The sequence below is a fragment of the Stenella coeruleoalba genome (genome assembly GCF_951394435.1).
Source record: "Stenella coeruleoalba genome assembly, chromosome: 1".
NCBI classification, from domain to species: Eukaryota; Metazoa; Chordata; class Mammalia; order Artiodactyla; family Delphinidae; genus Stenella; species Stenella coeruleoalba.
Genome location: NC_137169.1, coordinates 115,734,257 through 115,760,536, shown reverse-complemented (window position 1 = coordinate 115,760,536; position 26,280 = coordinate 115,734,257). Strand labels below are relative to the sequence as shown.

General features: G+C 42.3%; 1 protein-coding gene across 1 annotated transcript in view; it reads left to right on the top strand.

The window, feature by feature from the left end:
* The first annotated feature begins 5,878 nt into the window (after nt 1-5,878).
* The window catches only part of SLAMF1 (signaling lymphocytic activation molecule family member 1), a 33,156-nt gene continuing 12,754 nt past the window's right edge, over nt 5,879-26,280 (top strand). Inside the window, exons 1-3 of the mRNA XM_079928062.1 lie at nt 5,879-5,972; nt 13,889-14,230; nt 16,183-16,467. Of these exons, the coding sequence (XP_079784188.1) occupies nt 5,897-5,972; nt 13,889-14,230; nt 16,183-16,467 (703 nt within the window). The 5' untranslated portion in view covers nt 5,879-5,896. The remainder of the gene's footprint in view (nt 5,973-13,888; nt 14,231-16,182; nt 16,468-26,280) is intronic.

Sequence of the window (26,280 nt, the reverse complement as noted above, 5' to 3'; positions counted from 1 at the left end):
ATATGATAATCTCAGTAGATGCAGAAAAAGCTTCAGACAGAATTCAACACCCATTTATGATAAAAATGCTCCAGAAAGTAGGCATAGAGGGAACTTACCTCAACATAATAAAGGCCATATATGACAAACCCACAGCCAACATCATTTTCAATGGTGAAAAACTGAAACCATTTCCACTAAGATCAGGAACAAGACAAGGATGTCCACTCCCACCAATATTATTCAACATAGTTTTGGAAGGTTTAGCCACAGCAATCAGAGATAAAAAAGAAATAAAAGGAGTCCAAATCAGAAAAGAAGTAAAGCTGTCACTGTTTGCAGATGACATGATACTATACATAGAGAATCCTAAAGGTGTTACCAGAAAACTACTAGAGCTAATCAATGAATTTGGTAAAGTGACAGGATACAAAATTAATGCACAGAAATCTCTTGCATTCCTATACACTAATGATGAAAGATCTGAAAAAGAAATTAAGGAAACACTCCTATTTACCATTGCAACACAAAGAATACCTAGGCATAAACCTACCTAAGGAGACAAAAGACCTGTATGCAGAAAACTATAAGACACTGATGAAAGAAATTAAAGATGATACAAACAGATGTAGAGATATACCATGTTCTTGGATTGGAAGAATCAACATTGTGAAAATGACTACACTACCCAAAGCAATCTACAGATTCAATGCAATCCCTATCAAACTACCAATGACATTTTTCAAAGACCTAGAACAAAGAATTTCATGATTTGTATGGAAACACAAAACACCCCGAATAGCTAACGTTATCTTGAGAAAAGAAAAACGGAGCTAGAGGAATCACGCTCTCTGATTCAGACTATACTACAAAGCTACAGTAATCAAGAAAGTGTGGTACTGGCACAAAAACAGAAATATAGATCAATGGAACAGTATAGAAAGCCCAGAGATAAACCCACACACATATGGTCACCTTATCTTTGATAAAGGAGGCAAGAATATAGAATGAAGCAAAGACAGCCTCTTCAATAAGTGATGCTGGGAAAACTGGACAGCTACATGTAAAAGAATGAAATTAGAACATTTCCTAACACCAAACACAAAAATAAACTCAAAATGGATTAAATACCTAAATGTAAGGCCAGACACTATAAAACTCTTAGAGGAAAACATAGGCAGAACACTCCATGACATAAATCACAGCAAGATCCTTTTTGACCCACCTCCTAGAGAATGGAAATAAAAACAAAAATAAACAAATGGGACCTAATGAAACTTAAAGGCTTTTACACTGCAAAGGAAACCATAAACAAGACGAAAAGACAATCCTCAGAATGGGAGAAATATTTGCAAATGAAGCAACTGACAAAGTATTAATCTTCAAAATTTACAAGCAGCTCATGCAGCTCAATATCAAAAAAACAAACAACCCAATCCAAAAATGGGCAGAAGACTTAAATAGACATTTCTCCAAAGAAGATATACAGATTGCCAACAAATACATGAAAGGATGCCCAACATCACTAATCATTAGAGAAATGCAAATCAAATCTACATTGAGGTATCATCTCACAGTGGTCAGAATGGCCATCATCAAAAATTACAAACAATAGAGTAAGCTGTGACAAAGTGAGAGAGTGGCATGGACATATATACACTACCAAACGTAAAATAGATAGCTAGTGGGAAGCAGCCACATAGCACAGGGAGATCAACACGGTGCTTTGTGACCACCTAGAGGGGTGGGATAGGGAGGGTGGAAAGGAAGGAGACGCAAGAGGGAAGAGATATGGGAACATATGTATATGTGTAACTGATTCACTTTGTTATAAAGCAGAAACTAACACACCATTGTAAAGCAATTATACTGCAATAAAGATGTAAAAAAAAATTACAAACAATAAATGCTGAAGAGGGTGTGGAGAAAAGGGAACCCTCTTGCACTGTTGGTGGGAATGTAAATTGATACAGCCACTATGGAGAACAATATGGAGGTTCCTTTAAAAAGTAAAGTTAGAACTCCCATATGACCCAGCAATCCCACTACTGGGCATATACCCTGAGAAAACCATAATTCAAAAAGAGTCATGTAACACAATGTTCATTGCAGCACTATTTACAATAGCCAGGACATGGAAGCAACCTAAGTGTCCATTGACAGATGAATGGATAAAGAAGATGTGGCACATATATACAATGGAATGTTACTCAGCCATAAAAGGAAACGAAATTGAGTTATATGTAGTGAGGTTGATGGACCTAGAGACTGTCATACAGAGTGAAGAAAGTCAGAAAGAGAAAAACAAATACTGTATGCTAACACATATATATGGAATAAAAAAAAAATGTTTCTGAGGAACCTAGAGGCAGGACAGGAATAAAGACGCAAACATAGAGAATGGACTTGAGGACACGGGGTGGGGGAAGGGTGTGCTGGGACGAAGTGAGAGAGTGGAATGGACATATATACACTACCAAATATAAAATAGATAGCTAGTGGGAAGCAGCTGCATAGCACAGGGAGATCAGCTTGGTGCTTTGTGTCCACCTAGAGAGGTGGGATATGGAGAGTGGGAGGGAGACGCAAGAGGGAGGGGATATGAGGATATATGTATTCATATAGCTGATTCATTTTGTTATACCGCAGAAACTAACACAATAATGTAAATCAATTATACTCCAATAAAGATGTTAAAAAAATAAAAGATTTGTGTAGAGGGAAGAAAAAATCTGTTCAGTTTTGTCAAATTATTTTCCTGTGTCTATTAACGTGATCATGTGATTCTTCTTCTTTAGCCTGTTGGTATGATGGATTAATTGTTTTTCAAATGTTAAACCAGTCTTGCATACCTGAGGTAAATCCCACTTTGTTGTAGTATATAATTCTTTTTGTACATTGTTGGATTGGAGTTGCTAATGTTTTGTTGAAGAGTTTTCTGCCTATGCACATGAGAGTTATTTGTCCATGGGGTTTCTTTCCTTGTATAGTCTTTGTCTGGTTTTGTTATTAGAATGAGTTAGAATATGTAAAATAATGAGTTCAGAAGAATTCCCTTTACTTCTATCTTCTGTAAGAGATTCTAGAGAACTGGTATGATTTCTTCCATTAAATATTTGGTAGAATTCACCAGTAAGCCCATCTGGAACTGATGCTCTGCTTTGGAATGTAATTAATTATTGATTCAACATATTTAATAGATGTAGACCTATTCAGATTGTCTATTTCATCCTGTGTGAGTTTTGGCAGGTTGTGTCTTTCAAGGAGTTGGTCCATTTCATTTAGATTTTCAAATTTGTGGGCATAGAGATGTTCATAGCATTTCTTTATTATCCTTTTAATGTTTATGAGGTTGGTAGTGATGTCCCCTCTTTCATTTCTAATATTAGTAATTTGCATCCTCTTTTTTTCCTTATTTAGCCTGGCTACAGATTTATAGATTTTACTGATCTTTTCAGAGAACCACATTTTGGTTTCATTGATTTTCTCTATTGATTTCCTGTTTTCAATTTCATTTCTTACTGTTCTAATATTATTATTTCTTTTCTTCTGCTAACTTTGGATTTAATATGCTCTTCTTTTTCTAGTTTGATGAAGTGGAAGTTTCAATTACTGACTTTAGTCCTTTATTCTTTTCTAATACATGCATTCAATGCTATAAATTTCTTTCTAAGCACTACTATTGCTATATCCCACACATTTTGATAAGTAGTGTTTCCATTTTGTTCAAAATATTCAAAAATTTCTCTTGAGATTTCTTCTTTAATCTATCTTATTTAAAAGTGTGTTGTCTAATCTCCACATATATTGAAGTTTTCCATTTTTTTCTGTTGATTTCCAGTTTTATTCCATTGTGGTCTAAGAGCAGACATTGTATGACTTGTATTCTTTTAAATTTGTTAAGGTGTGTTTTATGGCCCAAAAGGTGGTCTATGTTGGTGAATGTTCCATGTGAGCTTGAGAAGAATGTGTGTTCTGCTGTCGTTGGATGAAGTAATCTATAGACGTACATTTATACAGTTGATTGGTGGTGGAATTGAGGTCAATGATGTCCTTACTGATTTTCTGCCTGTTGGATTCGTCTGTTTCTGATAGAAGGGTGTTGAAGTCTCCAATTATGAGAGGATTTATCTCTTCCTCCTTGTAGTTCAAACAGCTTTGCCACACATATTTGAAGCTCTGTTGTTAGGCACATACATGTTAAGGCTTGTTATGTCTTCTTGGAGAATTGACCCCTTTGTCATTATGTAACATCCTTCTTTATCCTGATAACTTTCCTTGCTTTGATGTCAGTAGATCCGATTTTCTGACCTTTATTATTTTCCTTCTCTATAAAGAACTTCTTTTAACATTTCTTACAAGTCAGAACTACTGGCAACAAATTCCCTCCATTTTTGTTTGCCTGAAAAAGTCCTTATGTCTCCTTCACTTTTGAAGGGTAATTTCACAGGGTACAGAAAATTATAGGTTGGTGTTTTTTTTCCTCAACACTTTAAATATTTTACTCCACTCTCAATTCTTGCTTGCAGTTCATTTTTTTAAGTTAAATAAATGTGAAGACATTTTGAAGACATATATCATGACCTCACTTGTTCTTCAGCGACACTACTGACTTTATGCTGAATAAGATCATAGTTTTTAAGTACTAGAAAATATTTCCTCAATTTTTTATGCATTTCACAGTGACCTGATATTTTATTTCCACCACAGAGATACAATAGATGTAAATGTTCTCAAGAGCATAGAGAATAGTAAAATGTAAAATAATTAAGAAGTAATGAGTTTTTATTCCCTTAGTTTTTGATATAATTTATTTAATTGTAAGTTTATGTAATTCAATTTTTAATAATGTAATGTGTATCAATAACCAGCTCATAAGGTTTCTGAAAATTTAACAATTGGCTCTCATGAGCTGGTAGGTGCTGGCTCCAGCACACCACCGGGGAGTGCTGTGGGGAGGATAGTTGGGTGTCAGGTGTTTGAGTGTGTGTGGGGGGGCAATGAGAATAAAGAGCACTTTCGCATATATCACCAGTTCTTATTACCCTTGTCCTCTTAGGGAGGCCCATTGGAAAGTGCCTTTGACCTGTTAAAATGGACCTTCAGTTTCCTTGTGAGCCAATAATAGCACCTTTCCCATGTTTCATATTTATAGCTTAACTTATGGAAAAGCACAAGATCTTTCTTCTGTCAACTCTAGTCCCTTCTCCTCAACAAAAAATTAGTTACAAATTCTAAACTAAGGCAGCCCCTCCAAACACAGCACAGGGCTCACTAAATTCTACCACAATGTACCCAGCAGGGAAATTGGGTTTCTGCCAGCTGACCCACCCTTGCCCACCCCCATCTCTCTGTGACTTTGGCACCAGGACCTGACTGCACGGAGAGGTGTTCTCTGAAATTATGGAACAAATCAGAAGTAAAAGGTCCATCAGCTCATTAAAGGTCAGTCATCCAAGTTCAGCTTTGAACTAACACATCCAAATTTGGGGTGGCCTGACATGACTACATCTTTTTCTTTGTATAATGAGAGTTACCAGACAGAACCACCCAGAGAGTCTTAACATCCCTTTCCAGAAGACAGCTAAGAAAGGGAGTGGGGAGCACATTTCTGCCCAAGGCTGGGGCTTGACCACAGCCTTGGGTGATTACCCAGCTCCCTTCTCGGCTCTTGCAGTCTAAGCACCTGATTTTGACTTCTTGGGAACAGCAGAGTGACTTAAAGCCTGAAAGGAGATGAGCAATCCTCGAGGCACAGGCAGAAAAAGTCCCAGTGAGACAGGAAGCCTACTGGTTCCTGATGCATAAACTAGACAGTAGAGGCAGCACTTGCCTGACAAAGAGCTCACTCTGCTGTGGCGTCTGCAAGCAGCTGCCGGGCTCCTCACCGGGCTCCCTTCCCTCTCCTCACTGGCTGATGGATCCCAAGGGGCTCCTCTCCTTGAACGTCCTGCTGTTTTTCTCCCTAGCTTTTGAGCTGAGCTGCAGAACAGGTGAGTGCTCATCTGTCTGAGGGCTTGGGTCCCATGATTACCTGCCAGGAATCAGCTGTAGCCCATGGATGGAGAGAAGAGGCAGGGGTGGCGGGTTGTTTTCCGGCTGTCTCTTCCTCAGAGACTGACTCTGAGTTCTTCCTGCCTCTTTTAAAGAGGAAGGAACATTGTGAGTTACTGGGGTCCTGGCTTCTGAGGCTAAGCCCCACCAGTCCTAGTTTCCAAGGAAACCAGGAGCTCTAAGCCAAAGGCACTGGTCACATTCTAGACCAGCCTCTCTGGGTGAGAGGCTCCAGTCAAAGTCCTGGCTGAGTGGTTGGTTTTGCATGAGTATCTTTCTGGCAAAGACCCAGGCTAAGGGAATGAGCTGTAGGGATGGAGCTCTGGGAGAATATTACTCCTACAACCCTGTCCTGGATGGGGATCCTCACACACGCAAGCAGACAAACGAAAAACATGATCCACCTACATGAAAAGGCTGTAGTGCGAAGAGAGGGTAGAAGTGAAAACCCCAGGCACTGGTTGAGAACAGATAGTGGCCACAGTGTGGTCATACTGGTGGCTACTTTCCTGGAAGAGAAGGCTCCAAGGCAGCAAGAGGGGGAGAGGCCAGGATTTTTGGAGCCCAGGGCTGGTTACAGTAAGTGAGAAGTGCAAATCGGAAATGCTCAGGGTCAGGGCAGCTCCAGTGTAAGGCCAGACACAGGACAAAGTGTTTGAAGCTGGGCTCTACTCCTGTCTTTCTGGTTTGCTGGTATTCTCTGTTTAGTAATAGCTGAGCTATGAGAAAAGGTGTTTGAGAAAGAAAAAGCCAAGCAAGGGGCAGACTTTGGGCTCACTGTGGAGTGGGTGAGAATCTCCTTTCTGCTTAAATGCCTTGGGACTGTGGGAAGCAGTCTGGAGTGGAAGCGGCATTAAGGAAGGGGGGACGTCCTGAGGCTCCGGATGTTCTGTTCTTGGGGTTTTCAAGACCACAAATCCATTATGGACTTTTCCAGGAGAAGCCCAGAGATATGCTAGGATTGTCAGAGGGGCTGCACTTGGGATCTGTCTTTTGCCAGATTCCCAGATGAATAGGCCTTCCTTGGCCCCACTTTTCCTCAGAATCAGGCAGACCCATGGCTCTTGCTACCCAAGGTCTCAGAGAGCAATAATTGAACTGAGGGCTCAGAAAGCCAAACGAAACCACTTTAAGCCATCACAGGGAGAGTCAAACTTTCCTGGGTGCACCCCATTTGTGACTCCACCATTTTTGGAATTCTTCTTAGTGACTATCAGGCGTGATGGGTTTGAACAGTGAGCTGGACTTTTCTGTCTCTGTGCTGGCTTGCCTCCTGGCCAGTCTGGCCCTGGCATTTCAGGTTCTGCTGACAGCTGCTGCGCGGAAAGCTTTGGAGGTCACTGGTCAGTGAGAAACAGCCCAGCCCCACAGGCATGGCTACCCAATCGGTAGTGTCTCCCTTCCTTCCTTTGTCTGCTTTGAAATATGTACAAAAATTTTAGTGTTTTTATTTTAAAATATGCACCCTTTTGTGAAACCCCAATAAAACCCAGAAGGAAATGCTTTGCAAATGGGACAGGTCATTCATGACAGATTCACCCAACCAAGAAGCCCCATTCTTGTAAAATCAGTACCTACTCCCTTTCCCATCTCTACTCAGCTCGACTTCCAATTCCCAGTCAAAACTGTAAAAATCAAGAAGTCCACATGTCCCTCCCCCAAGTAAAGTGAATTTTCCATTTCCCCCAATGATACATCTTTTAATAGACTTCATTTTTTTAGAGCTGTTTTGGGTTCACAGCAAAAGTAAGCAGAAGGTACAGAGATTTCCAACTACCTCCACACATGAACAGCCCCCCCGCCATTAACAACATCCCCCATCAGAGTGGTGCATCTCTTACAACTGATGAATCTACCCCAGTGGGATTTTTTATTCCTTCATTCAGGTCCTCCTCACATCCTTCACACACATGAGGGGAGAGGTGAGGGACAAGTGGGGGCATCCTAGACTTGGCCCAACCTTGTTGTTCACTGGCCCATTGTACCCCAAGATGCAGATCTAGGCACTTCCATCTCTCAAAAGCTTTAATACTGTGATATAATGCCACTACCTTCACTGTCTCCAGTGTTGGACTGGAAATCAGAACCTCAATGCTATTTGGTTTTATCCATAGATTGCCTTTGAACAATCCCATTCAGCAACGGTCTACTAAGGACACACGATGTGGCTAGCACTATGTGAGGTGTGGGGGAAGTAAAATGAACAACCACAGCCTCTGTCTAGCACTTGACACAGTATCTGTGAGAGCCCTTCCATGAATGTTTGTTGAATGAATAATAATAGTATGTACAGCATCCTTGCTGTATACCAAACACCGTGGTAAGTGCTTTGTGTGTATTATTCATTTAATTATCATACCAACCCTAGGAGATACGTGTAGTTATTGTTACATTATGATTTTATAAAACAGGAAAAAGAGGCACAGAGCAGTTAGCAATTTCTCTTTGATCACCCAGCCTGACTCCAGAGGCCTGAATGAATGAAACTAGATAAGCTTATGTTTAGGGAGGAGGAGAATCCTAAAATTTGTTTCCAGGTACCATGGTAAAAATTAGAATATGCTGTCTATAATTGAAGGATATGAGTTGATTTTAATTGAACTGAAATGAAGTATAGGAATTTTCAAAAGGTGAGAGACGTTGACAAAATCAAAGAAGGAAGTACAAGGCATATGGAGGTATTTGATCTGGAATTTGAAAAGTGGATAGAAACATCTTTCATCATGTAGCTTTCATTTAATTTTTTGTTAACTAGTTTGTTTATTGGAAGAGTATCACATGTATGTCTATAAAACTTCAACAGTGTAAAAGGGTACAGAATGGAGACAAATCTCCCTTCTATACCCCTCCCTACTGTTACCAGTTTCTTGCATGTCCTTTTAAATGTATACATCAGGTAGGTTGGATTCTTATATAACTTGAAAAGAGTACTCTAGATGAAGGCACAGATGCAGAGGTAAAGTGCTGTGAGTTTTCAGGGGGAACTGTAAGTGGCCTGCTGCACCTGAAACAGAGGTTTCATAGCTAAGGCACTTCTAGCTCCTCACCTGGCAAATAGGGATAAGGGTCCCCTTCATCTCCCTACATAAACAACTCTTACGGATGTTATAAAGATAAAGGAGAGTACATTCAGATTTTGGAGAGAGAAGAAATTAGACTCTGTTTTGTCATTTGTTCATTCATTCATTCATCTCATTCAGTTTTTTCATTCTCTCGGGCAAAAAGGATTTATTGAGTTCCTACCATGTCCCAGGTGGGTATTAAGATTACAGCAGTGAACAAAACAGACACAGTCCCTACTCTTGGAAACTTATAACTGAATAAGGATGACAAGCATTGAACGAGAGTTAAAAATGTCTTGAGCGATATGAAAGGAGAGATGCAAAGTGAACTGGAAGCATATGGCAGAGAAACCGAATCTAAGCCAAGGGTCAAGGGCAGAGGCCTGAAGGACAGAAGGAGTTAACCCGGCAAATAAAGAGCAGTGACAGGCTTTCAGGCTGGGGAACAGTGAGTGCAAATATTCTAAGATAGAAAGACCCAGCAGCGTCAAGGAATGGGACTAGGAGGACAGCTGGTAGGACTTCTGTTTAAAAATGAGACTTATTAAAGACACATTATCTTTTCTTTGTAAGCCTAGATTTCGCATAAGAACTGTGAGGGCTCTGAGTCCTACCTGAAAGAAATGTTGTAGCAAGATGCCCAGTAACAGGGCTGGGCCAAAAAATTGTTATCATTAGGTAGAATCCCATTTTGTGAAAAGTTTGGCTAAATGCTACTGATTTCAGGAAAATATCCACGGGCCCATGTGAATCACTCTACTTTCTAAGTTGAATTTTCCTGGAAGGAAAGTGAGTTGGTGTTAACAGCTACAAATGTTTCCTCCAGACTCTCTTAGTAACCAGGGGCTGACTGAATCACAGACCTGCTGGAAAACACTCATCAAGCAGTAGGATGTTTCAGGAGCTGGGACTCTACTTGAAGTGTTTTATGAACCACTTTAAAGTCCCCACTTATTTTTCCACTCTTGCTTAGGTGGCAATGAGTTCACGTACCCCCTGCAGACCTGGCCACTCACATGCTTAGTTGTTACATCATCATTCTTTATGTGGGTTGTAGCGTGTGAGGGTCTCTTCCTGATGAAGTTTTGATTCCACTCCCCATGACTGAGTCTGCCTGAACCACTCAGCCTTTTCTTCTCATCTGCCCTCTCTTTCTTTCCCTCTTTACCCTCTTCTTTTCTTTTTTCAAAACTTTTTTTCTTTGATTTTTTTTTTTTGACTACTCTCTGCCCCATCCTCTATTTCCTCTTCCCCCTGACTCCCTTCCAATTCCAAGTTCTGAAAACAGCCATGGTGTAAAGAGTTTGTTGGGTTACATGGGCAGAAGGGGCACACAGGAGACATGGCAGGGTGGAGACTTATGGTCTATGAATGGGTATAATTTCCATTTCTTCTTTCTCTATATTAAAATTGATCCAAAAAAATCAACAGTATGATGGCAATTCTCAACCTTGATTTGAAGCCCAGACTCCTTTGAGAGATGACATTTATGGCTATGCTCCTAGAAAAATGTACATATGCTTATTTATACCGCTTTTGTACACAATTTCAGGGGGCCTATGTACCACATGATGTTTCTCCTTGCATGGATGGTTCTAGTTTTCTGTCATCCCTTTATTGGTAGAAGTTTAAGTTCAGGATTCAAGAGGTTACTCTCTTGGGTACTGTACCTACCACATTATCTGGACAGTCAGGCATCCATAAGTGTGGCTGGAAGGAATTCCAACATGCCCTGCAGTTTATCTTTATAAAAACAGCAACACCAGCACCATGAACAGCAGTCCTTATTGAATCAATTGAGCAACAAGGGAGAGTGCTCTGTTTTAAGAGTTGATGTATTGGCAATATGTAAAAGAGCAAATGCCTAATTGTCTTTCTCACTATTCCTTAATAATTATAAGTGTCAGGAATTCTCTGGCAGTCCAGTGGTTAGAACTCGGGGCTTTCATTACCGGGACCCAGGGTTCAATCCCTGTTTGGGGAACTAAGATCCTGCAAGCTACATGGCATAGCAAAAGAAAAAAAATACTATGTGTCCACCACTCAAATCCTGATTTTTCTTTTTTCCCAACCTCTGAATCTCTAGTCTGATATCAGCTGGGCCCTTTACAGGATCTCAGAGCATGTTGGTATCAAGAACATCTGAATCAGTTTGCCCAAATTTCCAACATCCATCTTAACCACGAGTTATTGTGTCTTTTCTAGATGGCTGCACTACTTAGGCAAACAGTTTTATTGTACTCTTCTGACTTTCTTATCAACTAGAACAATTTGTGCTCTCTCTGACTCATGGGCTCCTTCTTTTACAAACATTAGCTTATGGTTAAGTTCAATTATTAAGTTCAGTCACGTATTGGGCAGAGCTAAATAAGAGAGGTTTTAGTCAGGTAACATGGCTTTCAGCATTCATAAATTGAACAGATATTTATTTAAAGCCTACTATGTGCCAACCACAATTGTGAGTCCTAGGGACAAAACAGTGAACAAGATCAAATTCTTCCTCTTGAGAAGTTGGCATTCTAGTGTTTAACACTAGAATAAAATAAAAATAAAATAAAATAAAATAAAATGAATAATATATACAGTATAACATCAGACAGTGATAAGCACAACAAGAAAGGATAGGATAGGATAGGATAGGTAGGATAGTCAGAGCAGGTCTCTCAGAGAAGATGATTTTTTGAGCAGAAATCTAAAATAAAATGAGGGAATGAGCTCTTTAGATATGTACGGGAAGAGATTGCCAGAAAGAGAGAGAGAGAACAGCAAATGCAAAAGCTCTGAGATGAGAATGTTCTGGATGAGTTACAGACCAGCCGGAGCCAGTGTGGCCATAGTGCAGTGAGGACAGGAGAAGGAGTTGGAGAGGTACCAGGGATTGGGTTATTCAGTCTTTGAAGCAATAACAGGGACTATGGATTTTATTCTATGGGTGCTTAGAAAGCCCTGGAAGATTAAAAGCAGGAGAGAGACAAAATCTGATATAGTTTTAAAAGGTTACACTGTCCATTGCATGGACGCAGGGAGATTAGTTGGAAGACAATGGCAGGGCCAGGCTGGTGATGATGGTGGTTGAAAGTCCTGAGATGCCAGATATATTTTTAGGGCAGAGTCAACAGGATTGCTGATAGATTGAATGTGGAGTATCAGAGGAAGAAAGGAGTCAAAGATGATTCCAGTGTTTTGGCCTAGGAATTGTAATGTTGTTTGCAGAAGGGGCTATAGAATCAAGAGTTCATTTGCTAAGTTTGAGATGCCCTTTAGACCTCCAAATACCAATACCAATCAGTGTAGGCAATTTGGAGTACTGTGAAGGGTTTGGGTAAGAGATATATCTCTGTAAGCATTCCAGAAACATGTCAAACTATGCAACTAGATAAGTGTGGCTGAGAAAGAGAAGAGTTCTGAGTACTGAGTCCTGGGATGCTCCAGTCTTTAAGAGCAGAAAGTTTCAGGCAAGGAGACTGAGAAAGGGCAGCCAGTGAAATAGGAAGAAAACCAGGAGAGTGTGTTGTTCCCCAGGCCAAATGAAGGCAGTGTTTCAAAGGGGGAATGTGAACAATGCCAACTGAAAGCAAGATGAGAAAGCAAGGATGAAGATGGAGAAGTGACATAGTATCATGGAATATACAGTGACCTTGACAAGAGTGGTTCCAATGAGTAGTAAGGAGAAGGCCTGTCTGGAGTGGGTACAAGGAAAAATAAGTCAGGAAATGGGGACAGAAGGTATAAACACACATTAAGGGACTTTGGAATAAAAGAAAACAGAGAAATGGGGAGGTGGCTGGGGATGGACCTGGCACCAGGGGAGGGGTTTTTAAGATTAGGGAAATTACATGTTGGTATGTTGTGTGTTAGTAAAAATAACCCACAACATACCATAACAATAACAAAGTTGATGATGCAAGGGGTGGGGGAAGTTGCAGAAGCAAAGCCTTGAAGTGAGTGAGTGCTCCATGAAGGAAGAGGTTAACCTCATCTGGGAGCAGAGACCATCCATCCAAGTAGGTAGGTTGACTTGGTGGTAGAAACAAATGGAAGTCCTCTTTTATTTCTTCTCCTTTCTCAGTGAAATGAGAAGCAGGGTCATCAACTGAGGTTGTGGGGGTTTTTTTGTTTTTTTTTTTTTTGGTTGTTGTTGCCTCAGCTTTTTTGAAAAAGAGAAGTAAAATAATTTTTCACCCTTGACATTGTTAAATATCTTAGCTTTTTGGGGAGTTAGGATTCCACAGTTTGAATATGAGGCTCATCTCCTCCTGGACTCCACATCCCTCAGACTTTTCTCTTTCCTCCTCATCTGAAATGATGTTTCTTAACCTTGGTCTCTTGGGCTCACAAGCTCAGAATTAGTTTCAGTTACTCTCCATTCTTCATGCTATATATCCAATGGTGGTGGGAAGTCTGGCTGAGAAATTAATCCAGTTACTAGTTATATGACTTTAGGCAAGTCATTTAACTTCTCTATGCCTTAGGTGCCTTAACTATAAATCTGAGTTGATAGAATTCCCTCCTGGATCAAAGAAACCCAGAGTCCTAATTAGTCTATACAGCTCTATCATAAATGATTTTAAGATTTCCACTGCAATTTTTGAAAACTGAGAATATAGTGGGAAATACTGAGAATATAGTGGGATCCTCATGACAGTCCTTATAAACTACTAAGGACCTGGCAACCCCAGGGATTGGCCAAGAGGAAGAGGGAGATCATCCAGTCTATTATTCCTGATCCACAGACAGGATGTGAGTCTCAAAGGCTTCCATAATAAGGGACTTCGTTCTCCTTCCTCCTGCAGGTGAGGGCTCAACGAATTGCCCAGTGATGATCCTTGGGCGGCTGGGAAGCAGTGTGCTGCTGCCCCTGACATCTGACGGGATAAGTAAGAGCATGAATAAGAGTATTCACATCCTTGTCACAGTGGCAGGATCACCCATAGACACCGTCAAGAAGAAAATAGTGTCTCTGGATCTGCGGAAAGGTGACTCCCCACACCATCTGGAGAATGGCTATGAGTTTCATCCAGAAAACCTGAGCCTGAGAATCCTGAAAAGCAGGAAGGAGGATGAGGGCTGGTACTTTATGATCCTGGAGGAAAACATTTCAGTCCAGCACTTTTGCCTGCAGCTGAAGCTCTATGGTAATGATGGTGGCTTCCCCAGTCCCCACTGGAGGGATGAGATAGTTCCTTGCCTAAGAATTTAGGCCTCTCTCAGAAGCAAAGGGTATTCAGAGTTGGAAGCAACTTGAAAGACATCTCAGTCCAGGGGTAAACCGTCCTTCAGGAAGAAGTTTTAGAAGTTCACAAATCTTTTTTTCATCCAAATTGCACGTTAGTGATAGCTGATTAGCACAAGTTACCTTTAACCCCATTTTCTTGGGGCTCCAGGCCCTCTTGCCTACAGCCCCTCTGCCTGTTGACAAGAGGGTCTGGAGCCCCAAGAGTCTCAATTTACAAATAAGATTTTATTTGAAAAAAGGTGTTTTTTTAATAAAAAAAATTTTGAATACCACTGATCAAGCTCAATCTCGCTTTCATAGATGAGGACACTGAAATCTAGAGATAAGTGGTTTGCACGTTCCTACTCACATCTGCGTAGGTGGGTTCACTGCACTAGGAGTCCTGGGAGACGGAGGGCTGAAATTCAGCCCACACATCACTCACCAAGCCCCGCATCCTGGCAGAGGATTGCATCTACCTGGTGGAAGAGGCATATTTTTCTCATTTAAACAAATGCTCTGATTATAAAATTGCTTAGTTGCAGAACTTAAACTAGAACGTAGGTCCACCTAAATCTAAGGCCAGTGCATTTTTGAGCCTCTTTAACTGCCAGCCCCTCTTGAACACACCCAGAGTTTGTCTCTTAAGTCCCAAGGCTCCCTTGAATTCCCAGGGATCCTGGCAGCCATGCGGGCTACCCTGCTTCTTCAACAGTGAGTTTCTTATCTCTGAGGATGGGACAGGAGCCCCAAACAGCCAACATTTCTTTAAAATCCTCAGGTACCAACAAGAGAGACAGAAATACCCTCCCTGCCCTTCCCCTGGCCCTAGCATTCCCTTCCCTCCAAACAGTGTATGCAGAATTCCCACAGCCCTCCACCAGGTATCAGTGTGTCCTGATCATTCCAATAGTGTTCCCGGGGCAAGGCTGCCATGAGCACAAAGATTACACATGCATTTTCTAGAACAGTTCACTGCCTTTGTCACATCTTCTCTTTTATGATCAAATTCTTACCTTAGAAAATATGGTTCCTGCAACCATGGTGTTCTTCTCAAGTCAAAGAAAGAGTCTGGATCTTGGAGTCAGAAAGACGTAGTTTCAGATCTCAGTTTGGCTGTTAGAAGCTGAGTGGCATTATGTAAGACACTCCACCTCTCTGGGTCTCAGTTTCCTCATTTATAAAATGGGAATAATTATAACTAGGTTCATAATTGTTGAGAAAGTTGTTGAAAAGATTAAAAAATATTACAAATGTGAAATTCTAGCATTATGCCTGTCCTATAGTATGTACTGAATAAATAAGACTTTCCCTTTTACTTTGTCTGTTTCACAGCATTAGAGTGAGATAAGTTGGTGAGGCCTGTGGCTATCCCAATTTCAGACACCCTAAAGCACTTGCTATAACACACACACACACACACACACACAAACACACACACACACACAGAGTATAGATGAAATCTCACCAGTAAAAAGTCATTTTTTTCGATCTGGAAGGTAATAATTTAGCCAAAGACAGTTAAAACCCATGGGGGAGTTAGCTGACAGCAAACTCCACAGGTAGAATACAGGAGAGCAACCTAGATGAGGAACAACAGAAAGGCAAGGGGAGCCCTAACAGTACTGGTTGGGGGGAACTAAAAGACAATGTTTTCTTCTCTATTTTATCCCAAGGTGATCCTGGAAAGAAGTATGGGGGAGGGGCATATGAGAGAGGGATGGTGCGAAGCAGTAGGTCCCCACAGAAATAAATCACACTACAGATCCACGGGCGGGGCGGGGGATTTGCATTTTCTTCTAACAAGAAGGTTAAGTCAGCATTCCAGAGGATTCATTTCAGTGATGGCTCCCTTTCTCCTCCTCCTGACAGAGCAGGTCTCCACTCCGGAAATTAAGGTGTTGAACTCCAGCCAGGAGAACGGGAACTGTAGCCTGATGCTGGCCTGCATGGTGGAGAAGGGGGACCATGTAGCTTACAACTGGAGTGAGGAGGCGGGCACCCCTCTGCTGAGCCCCACCAAGAACTCCCACCTCCTGTATCTCACCCTTGGCCCTCAGGATGCCAACAACATCTACATCTGCACCGTGAGCAACCCCATCAGCAATGGCTCTCAGACCTTCATCCCGTGGTCCAGATGCAGCCTCGGTTCCTCAGGTGAGTGCCCTTGTGGCGGCTAGTGTGCCACATTAACGATATGGGTTCAGTCCCCACCTGGACCAATTGCTCTTCTTCCATAGCCATGGTCTTCACCTTGGGAACAACACTTTATATGTTCTCTATAGTTTGTAAAAGCCTCCCATGTGCATTCAGTGAGTGGTTACTGTTCATAATGACCAGGGTGGCATTATGCTCAATTCAGAGTTGAGGAAACCAATGAGAAACGATGGAGCCAGACCTGGAGCCCAGGTCTCAAGTTATGATCCTTCATCTCCCCTCCTGCCGTGGCACCAACCTGAAAGGCTGGCCGGGTGAGGGAGTGCAGGTGGCAGGTCCTGACTCCCAAGTCCATGCTCTACCAGTGGTGGGATTGTTCTACACCATCAATAAGAATTTATCAATCACCTATGCTGTAGAAAATTGGGAATAGACATGATAAATGACCTCTGCTCTCCGTCAACATGTTATAAAGATAAGACATGAAACATGTGCTCAATAATGAAAAGCAGGATGTAATAAAGGGCCACATTTCATGAAATGTACTGTGAATCCCATAGCAGGTCAGAGGGCCAGGGTAGTCAGTTCTCTGACTAAGACCTAGACTGTGAAGTCTGGGAAAATGATAAGTCATAGAGCACTTTATTATTGGCAAAGCGCTTTCAACTGTATGATCTCTTTTGATCCTCACAATGGTCTTATCAGATAAATGTTGTCATCATCTTCATTTCACAAATTAGGAAGTTTAAGCTCATAGCATGTAAGTACCCTCCTCAAGTTTCTTCAGCTTATAGATGGTAGAGTCAGCACCTAAACCTAGATCTTCTGACTGATCTTTCTCTGGAAAGATAAAGCATCATTATTCTGTTATCAAAAGGAACGAAGGGCTGATTAAGTAAGCTCAACTAGCCACTTGAGATTGGAAACAGGATAGACCACTGAGCTTTTTCATTAATCGATCTTGTGTCTATGCCTCAGGTAGGCTCAGGGACAGAAGAACCAGGGTGCTGGCCCTGCAAGGTATTACCTGTGCTCTGACATTCTTCCCTCTGCAACCACTGGGGGGAAACAAGAGTCATTCCAAGGGGACTCCTGCCCACAGTAGACTTGGTGTATATGTGGAGGGCTTTTCCAGATGACCAAGGATCCAGGGACAGGGGAATGCAGCCAGGTCATGCCCTTCAGCATAGCATGTCCAGTCAGCGACTCCCCTGAGGTATTCCAGAGGGACTACTGGGAAAATCTACCTGGTCTCTTCATCTGAAAGTTCGTTGGTGAGCCTAACCAACTGCCTGTTTCCTCCCCCAGCCATTCATGGCAGAGTTGGCCACCTGTCCACCCACTCAGTGTGTCTGTCTGCTTGCCCACCTTGCACACAAGCCACATTCACAGGCTCCTCCCCCAGTTCAGACCTCTCTCTCTGCCCACAGCTATTCAGAATGTGCCGGTGGGATCAAGAAAGCAGTCTTGCATGAGTGCGGAGTTTAAAGAATGTGGCCCCAGTTGTCCTAGATCCAATATTACCCTTTTTACTCACAAGGATAAGCCACTTAACCTGTCTAAGACTTAGAATCTTTATCTAAAATACTAACAGCTGAAAGGTACTAATTGTTTACTATGTGTCAGTATGTGGCATCTCATTTAATCCTCCCAGCAACCAAATAGTATTAGTATCCCCACCTTACAGATGAGGAAACAAAGATATGGAAAGGTCACACACAGAGCAAGGGGCAGAGCTGAGTTGTCTGATTCTGAAATCCTCATAGGTACTAGTGGAACAGATAATACACTTTCTAAATGCCTTATAAATCATAATAAAAATGTGTGTATTTCCCCCAGGGCTGAGGAAGTAGTAGCCCTTACCCCTGCCCAGCCTTCTCTGGTCATAGCAACCCTCTTAGAGTAAAGACAGGGCACCAAATGTTTTACCCTGACCCACCTCAGAAAAGAGGAATAATTCTCTTCATGCTCCTCAATATAGTTTAATGAGAATTTAATCAATGTTTTCCAAAGTCTTGGCCATAAAGCTTCGCCTAGGGGCATTTAGCTCAGGACATTCTTAAGAAACATATAGGGGCTCCCTGGTGGTGCAGTGGTTAAGAATCTGCCTGCTAACGCAGGTGATACGGGTTCAAGCCCTGGTCTGGGAAGATCCCACATGCTGTGGAGCAACTAAGCCCATGCACCACAACTACTGAAGCCCGCGTGCCTAGAACCCGTGCTCCGCAACAAGAGAAGTCACCGCAATGAGAAGCCCGCGCACCGCAACAAAGAGTAGCCCCCGCTCGCCACAACTAGAGAAAACCTGCGCACAGCAACGAAGACCCAATGCAGTCAAAAATAAATAAATTAATAAATTAATTTTTTTCAAAAAGAAAGAAACACTTAACCACTGGTGGTCCAGTGGTTAAGACTCTGTACTTCCACTGCAGGAGGTGCGAGTTCGATCCCTGATCAGGGAACTAAGATCCTGCATGCCGTGCAGTGCAGCCAAAACTAAAAAAAAAAAAAATGCTCTTACGCATCTAAGCCACTTTGAGGACCAAGTATGCCCTAGTGTGACCAGATTTACTGGGTATGGAGCAGGCTTTTGCGAGATGGGGAAGGAAAAGAAGAAGCGGAAACATGGCACCATGGGAAAGCCCTGTCAGGACCTCAGCTCAGGCATTAAGACAAATACCCAGCAGCCACTGCACTTTCTTGGGCCTCTGTTTCATTACATGTGAAATGAAAATGGTGAACTAGTGACATCTTTCCAGAGTAAATATTCTATGATTCAGTTTGTATGTACCTGAATAAGAAATGCTAATAAAGCGTTACCAAGGTATATTAGTTTGCTAGGGGTGTTGTAAAAAGATTCCATAAACTGAGTGGCTTATATAACCAAAATTTATTGTCTCACAGTTCTGGAGGCTAGAAGTCCAAAAGTAAGGCGTCGGCAGGGTTGGTTCCTTCTTAGGGCTGTGAGGGAAGGATCTGTTCTAGGCCTCTCTCCTTGGCTTGGAGATAGCTGTCTTCTCCTTATGTCTCTTCACGTTGTCTTCCCTCTATGTGTATATCTGTCCAAATTTCCCCTTATTATAATGACACCAGTCATGTTAGATTAGGACCCACCTGTACTTAGTTTGCTAGGGTTGCCATAACAAAATACCAAAGACAAAGTGGCTTAAATAACAGAAATTTATTTTCGCAAGTTCTGGAGGCTAGAAGTCCAAGATCAAAGTGCCGGCAGGGTTGAGTTTTTCCTGAGGGCTCTCTCCTTGGCTTGTAGATGTCTACCTTCTTGCTGTGTCTTCACACAGTCTTTCCTCTGGGTATGCTCGTCCGTAGTGTCTCTTTGCGTGTCCAGATTTCTTCTTCTTATAAGGACACCAGTAAGACTAAATTTGGGTTCACCCTAATGACCTCATTTTAACTTGATTACCTCTGTAAAGACCCAGTCTCCAAATAAGGTCACATTCTAAGGACTTCAACATATGAATTTTGGGGAAACACATTCAACCCGTAACACAAGTAAAGATCCCCTCCCCTGCCTCCAGGGATGGGGAACCACAGCATGTCAGAAACAAATCACACAGCTAGTTTGTGGCATGCCGTTCGCAGTAAACCAGGTTGCCTAAATATGGAAAACAGAGTTTTGTTAGTTCATTGATTTGTGTTTGCAAATGAATGTCACTAATTTTTAAAATACTGTGCTTAGTTAGACAAAACATTTACTGAGGTTCTACTATGTTCCAACATTGTGTTAGGTGCTGAGAACACAAAGACCAAAAAAGACACAGTCCTTGCCCTTAAGGAAGGAATAGTTCTAAAAATAACTAATTATCCCAGGTCTGGTAATGCAACAGGTGCAAAACAGAAGTACGTGCAAGTTAAGCAAGAGGAGGGAATGATTGACACTGTCTCAGGGAATCAGAAAGAGCATCACAGAGGATGTGACATAAACAAAGTTTTGAAGAACAAGTAGAAATTACCCAAGCAGATAAAAGAAAGACATTCCAGGAAAAGGAAAAGGCAGATATAACTGGGTCTTGTTCTGTATTATCCTATAGTATCCTGATGGGAACTAATAGATAGTTTTAGGTAGAGGAGTAACACGATCAGCTTTGCATTTCAGAGAGAAAATTCAGTGGTGTGGAGAATAGATTGGGGTGGGGAAGAGGCAGAAGAAAGAGAAACTAGTTATGAGGCGGGCCCATTATTTCAGTCACCCATCAAGGGATGATGAGACCTGAACCAGAGCAGTGGCTGTTTGTTTAACAAAGACTCCATTCAAGGGAAACCCCAGCCTTGGGCTGAAGCGGTGGGGTGTGAGGGTTTATTAGAGGTCACTTCACCATCTATAATGAGGACAGTGATTTTAAGATATTTTTCACTTTCATTAATGAAAAACTCAAAGTGGTTAATGATGTGATGAGAGCAAATGAGACATGATGTCAGCACTGCTTCTCATCAGGACTCAAACTGAAGAGCAAAAGAACATATTTGGGGCTTCCCTGGTGGCACAGTGGTTGAGAGTCCGCCTGCCGATGCAGGGGACACGGGTTTGTGCCCCGGTCTGGGAAGATCCCACATGCCGCAGGAGCGGCTGGGCCCGTAAGCCATGGCCGCTGGGGCTGCGCGTCCGGAGCCTGTACTCTGCAACGGGAGAGGCCACAACAGGGAGAGGCCCGCGTACGGCAAAAAAAAAAAAAAAAAAAAACATATTTGTTCCTCAAAATCTTTTCTTTCTTTTTAAAGGTAAATCTATTTTTATTTTTTTTATTTATTCATTCATTTTTTGGCCACACTGCATGGCTTGTGGGATCCTAGTTCTCCAACCAGGGATGGAACTAGGGCCCCCTGCAGTGGAAGCGTGGAATCTTAACAACTGGACTGCCAGGGAATTCCTGTTCCTCAAAATCTTTTCTTTCTAACAACTGTCTAGGCTCTCCATCATATATAAATCTTTATTCCAACTGTTATCTCAGTGTTTTACAGCAAGAAACACCTTCATGTCTATTGTTATGATGCCTCTTTACTGCAAAGTCCATTTCCAAGGGTGCTACTAAGCATTCTCCTAGGTCATGCAGCATGTGTCGATGTGGGTCAGCACTGGACAGTGTGTGACATGCTGCCGTCCTTCATGACATGTTCGGAAATAGTTCTCTCTGTGCAAGAATGAGTAATACTAAACCTTAAATAGCCCAACTCAAAGGGAATACCCCTGGAAGCTCATCTTGAAAAGAGGACCCCTTTCTGCAGATTAGCAAAAAGTTGGCTCAGCAAGTCTGGGTTAGCTCAGTGGAAGGAAAGAAAAGCTGAGACCTGCCAGTATGTTCTGGAGGCTCCCCCTTTCTAAAAAGGCCATTTCATCAAAAGGGAGCTCCCATTGTTACAGAGTCACCTAGCTGTTCCATGCACAGAGCAGGTCTCTCTCCCTGGTACTCCCAATCCAGGAAGCATGGCAACAATCTTGGAAGGTTGGAACCTGGACACTTCTCATGGACCAGAACCTTGTCACGTGGCCACACCTGCTACACAGGATGCTGAGAAATGTAATCCTTAGCTGGGCAGCCATGTGACTGGACATTGTCGTGGGAGAATGAAAATGCCCCTGGAGGCACACCTACTAGCCCCTGCAACACAGTGCTGGGTAGGATAGGCAGTTGTAAGGGATTTTTCTGGAAGCTGTGAACTCTGTAATAATTTTTACCTCGATGGTCCCAGATCTTAAATTAGTGTATGGTATGGTTTAGGACCACCCTTCCCCCACTAACAATTCTGAGAGGAAACTTCCACCAACAAAAAGATGTCTCTTGAAGATGGTTGACTTCTTCAAGTTGATGTGCTCCAGGCAGGCGGCCTTTCTGACAGAACCACATGAAAGGCAGGAAAGAGATCTGGCACTCTCAGACGGTTACGTTAGCATCTCAGTAACTCCTGGGGTGAGCTACATTTGTTTCTCAGATTCTTTTTATTTTCTTCTTTACCTGCCTTAAAGAATAAAGGTTTGGGGACTTGAGAGACAGGAGCTTTTGTGTTTCTGTGGCAGCAGATTTCAGAGATAAAAAAGGCCCTTCAGCATTTTCCTTGGATGCATGTCTATGTGCCAAGTTATCAGGTTTAAACCACAGCCAATCTAATAGAAGACCAGGGGTGGAGACTTGTGCAAAGAACTCTTCATAAAATGTACTGGAGTTCTCAACCAGCCTGCTCAGCTACCTCTAAGAGGCTCCAGGGGAGAAAAAGTCCCAAACCTCCTGTTTAAGAATGTTAAGATAACATTTTTTTGTGGACAAAGAATGGGACCTGTGGACTCCAGAACAATATCGGCCTGATTTTCGAGCATTGCCATCCTGAGGGGCCTCACTACATGACTGAGCAAAAAGCAGGAGAGCTGGAGATTCTGCCACAGGAAATGGTGGTTTGAAATAGGAGCACAGATGGTGCTGAGAGCAGAGAGGCACACCTTCTTCCTGGTTCCATTTTGTTATAATAAAACACATGCCAAATAGGTCATTGCTTGTTCCCTTCTACTCCTGCCTTGGGCCATTCAGAAGGTGACTCTGCATTCCTTCCCAGACTTTCTCATACTTAGTGCTCTGATAATTCTTAACAAAAGGGACATGACAGAATTCTCCAAGCTTCATTCTATTGCCTCTAAGTTAACTTAGTCCATCACAGTTATGTTGAGTGCCCTCCTGCCCTACCCTGTGTCATGTGGAAGGGGTAATGCATATGAAGCGTAAGGTACAGCATCTACCTTCAAGGAGTTTACAATCTAGACAGGACTCAGAAGCTACCAGGTAGAAAAACATCATCATATTAAGGAAACTACTGCTAGAATTCCTCTTTGGAAGGCAACAGAGTTTGTTTAGGATGGTAGCTTCATAAATGCTAGACTGCAGAAGGTGAGACCCCTCCCCCTAAGAATCCAGCTGTAGGTTAGATAGTTCTGTATTATAATGGGGGAAAATGTTGCTTGTGCAGAGATAGGAAGAGAAAGAGAGGGTCTGAGCCTGTCAGAGGGTGGGAAGCTGCCTGGTTCATGATGGAATCTGCTCCTTGTGACCTTTCAAATCTACACTAGAGGATTTGAACCCACAAAATTCTTAGTGTAGGTTTTTTGGTTTTGTTTTGTTTTGTTTTTTGTAGAAACTGATGAAGACACTGTACCTTGCACCCAGGACAGCTGAGACTAGAACAAGTAGAGCTGCAGGAGAGAAAGCTCAGAGGACCATGAGGAAGTTATTCCCAGAAATTACAGGAATCATGGGCAGCCTGAACCCACCGAGCTGTAAAAGTAGCATTTTGTCCATATTTACCCAAATTCCTGACAGCCTAGAGTCTCTGACATTTAGTTTCCATTTACATGCCATAATTGAATAAGAGCACCAAAAAGATGATCACCAAGTGTAGAAATATTTGGACCTGGTAGACAGATAGAGAAATTAAGTCGTAAGCAAATGACATGATGGTTCTGAAGCATCCATCCTTCACTGATGTTCAGGGACCCCTCTGGACTTGCGATCAAACCTATCTCCTGTCCTTAAAATCAACCAGCAAGAATTTACCAAGGACCTCTATGTGTCAAGTAGTAAGAGAGCTGCAAAAGAAGTAAAGAGGTGGTCTCTGGCCTCCAAGACCCTAGCAGCTAGTTAGAGAATTGAGGCAAGTGGAGTTGACATTTATTCACCACATGCTGGATTGCAGGCATTGCTCTGAGCACTTTCCGTACATTATTTCATGGGTTCCTCAGAACAACTCTGTGAACTGAATATTTTTATGTTCATTTTGCAGATGAGGAGACAGGGGCCCCAGAGAGTAGGAGCAGCCTATCTGAGGTCACAGAGCTATCAAGTGGTAGACCCAGAATTGGAATCCATCTGTCTGGCTCCAAATGCTCTCACTGAAAATAGTCTCCACAGCAGACATAATTCTAAGATGTAGGACATAAACCAAAGGTGCTTCAGAGTCCAAGGGGGAGGGAAGAATGGGAGCTGGAATGGTCAGGAAAAGTCACACAGAGGAAGGAAGATTGGCCTGGGGGGTCAGGACTCGGCAGTGGCGGCGGGGGGACCGCTGAAGGGGCAGCGGGAGGGAGAATAGAGGACTGAGCATATGCACAGGTGTTGGATGGAAGATGGTGAAGGGACTAGTTGGCACCTCAGAGGGCCTTTGACTCACGAGGTCTCCCAGGCAACCCAGCCTTCTGCTGCTTTCCATGTGGAGGCCTCACCACCACAGACTAAAACACAAACTATAAATTCTGTAGGTCTTATGTCACCTGGCTCGACCATCACCTTCTTCTGTGACTCTAAGTACACTCGTCTGAGTCTCAGTTTCCTCAACATAAAATTAGTGAGCTGGGTGAGATAAGCACTACAGTTCCTTTAAGGTTACAAAAGTCTATGGTCCTGTAACTTAAATCCTCCAGTAGATTCATATTAGTTTGTATCCAAAGACTAGGAGAAAACTTGGACTTCTGAAATATCTTTCAGGACTGTGGCCAGGTTGCCTCTCAGATCTGGTTGGACTGGCCGAAGCTGGTCATGTATGTCATAGCTGGTCATGTATGGAACACATAGCTTTCATGTGGTCATGTATGGAACATATAGCTTTCATCCTCCTGAGACCCTTTCAAGCTGGTCATGTATGGAACACATAGCTTTCATCCTCCTGAGACCCTGAAAAGAAAGAGAGGGCTGGTGTCATTGTGTCCCCTGGGCCAGTTATATGTCCCCGTCGTCTTTAGTTTATGTGAGTAGGTGGGCAGCTGAGCTGTCAGCAACAGGAAAAAGTCTCACTTGGCAGAAGTGTTACAGATGCACTTATGTCATCTGCTATTTCCTAACTTTATTTTATGTATGTATCTATGTATTTATTTATTTTGCTATTCTCTAGTTTTAGATGCACCACCTTGTTGGTTTTATTTTATTTTTATCTGAATGAAATTTGAGAGAACTAGTATTTTTTAAAATGACTTAAATAGTCGCAGTGTTTGTTCTTAAATTAACCATTGATTTAGAAGGTCTCAAAATACATGAAGGAAGAAAAAAGAGGAAATAGTCTTGAAATACTAAGTGCTACTATAACTATTTGCTGGGTCAGTTCCATGGGCTGATGAAACCTGGTGGTACTTAGGCGTCTAGCTCTGCTTCTTTATCTTAGGATCTGAAAGCGTTCTCTGTGGGTTTCTGGTGTTGGCAACATCAATCTGAATAAACAGTCTCTCACTGTTTCTTGGACAAAACACACACACACACACACACACACACACACACACACCTGTGAAGTGAGTTCTCAGCAACCATAAGCCATTCAGAGTGGTTACTCAGGGTACAGCTGCTCACAGGGCAATTCTAGCCTCAGCAGTGATTTTGTACTCATATTTCATTCTTTATATAAATTCAGGAGTCTTACTACAACTCTCTGCTTGCCCCCTAGCTTTTTTGATCAGGGGTCAAATGACCGCTGAAGTTGGTATCTGGCAGGGTTAAAACATGTTTAATTCTGGGAAGAGACTCTATCATCAAGATCTTTACAAAACCAGTTCAGTGAGATTCCCTGGGATGACGATGTGTGAAAAGCCTAGAAAGAAAAAGAGAATATTTTCAAACCCAGGAGGCAACCTCTGGTTATCCGTCAGGCTGAAGGCCCACTTGGATCTTGGTGGGGTGCGTTTTCATCAATTTGTTGAGACTTCAGTCTGTATCTTTGGTTAACTCTGTAAACATCTGAATTGTGTCTGCAAGCACTCTACCCCTTTGTACCCTACCTATTTCTTCCTTTCAGTTTCTTCCCAACAAATCCATCATAAGTTCAACAACA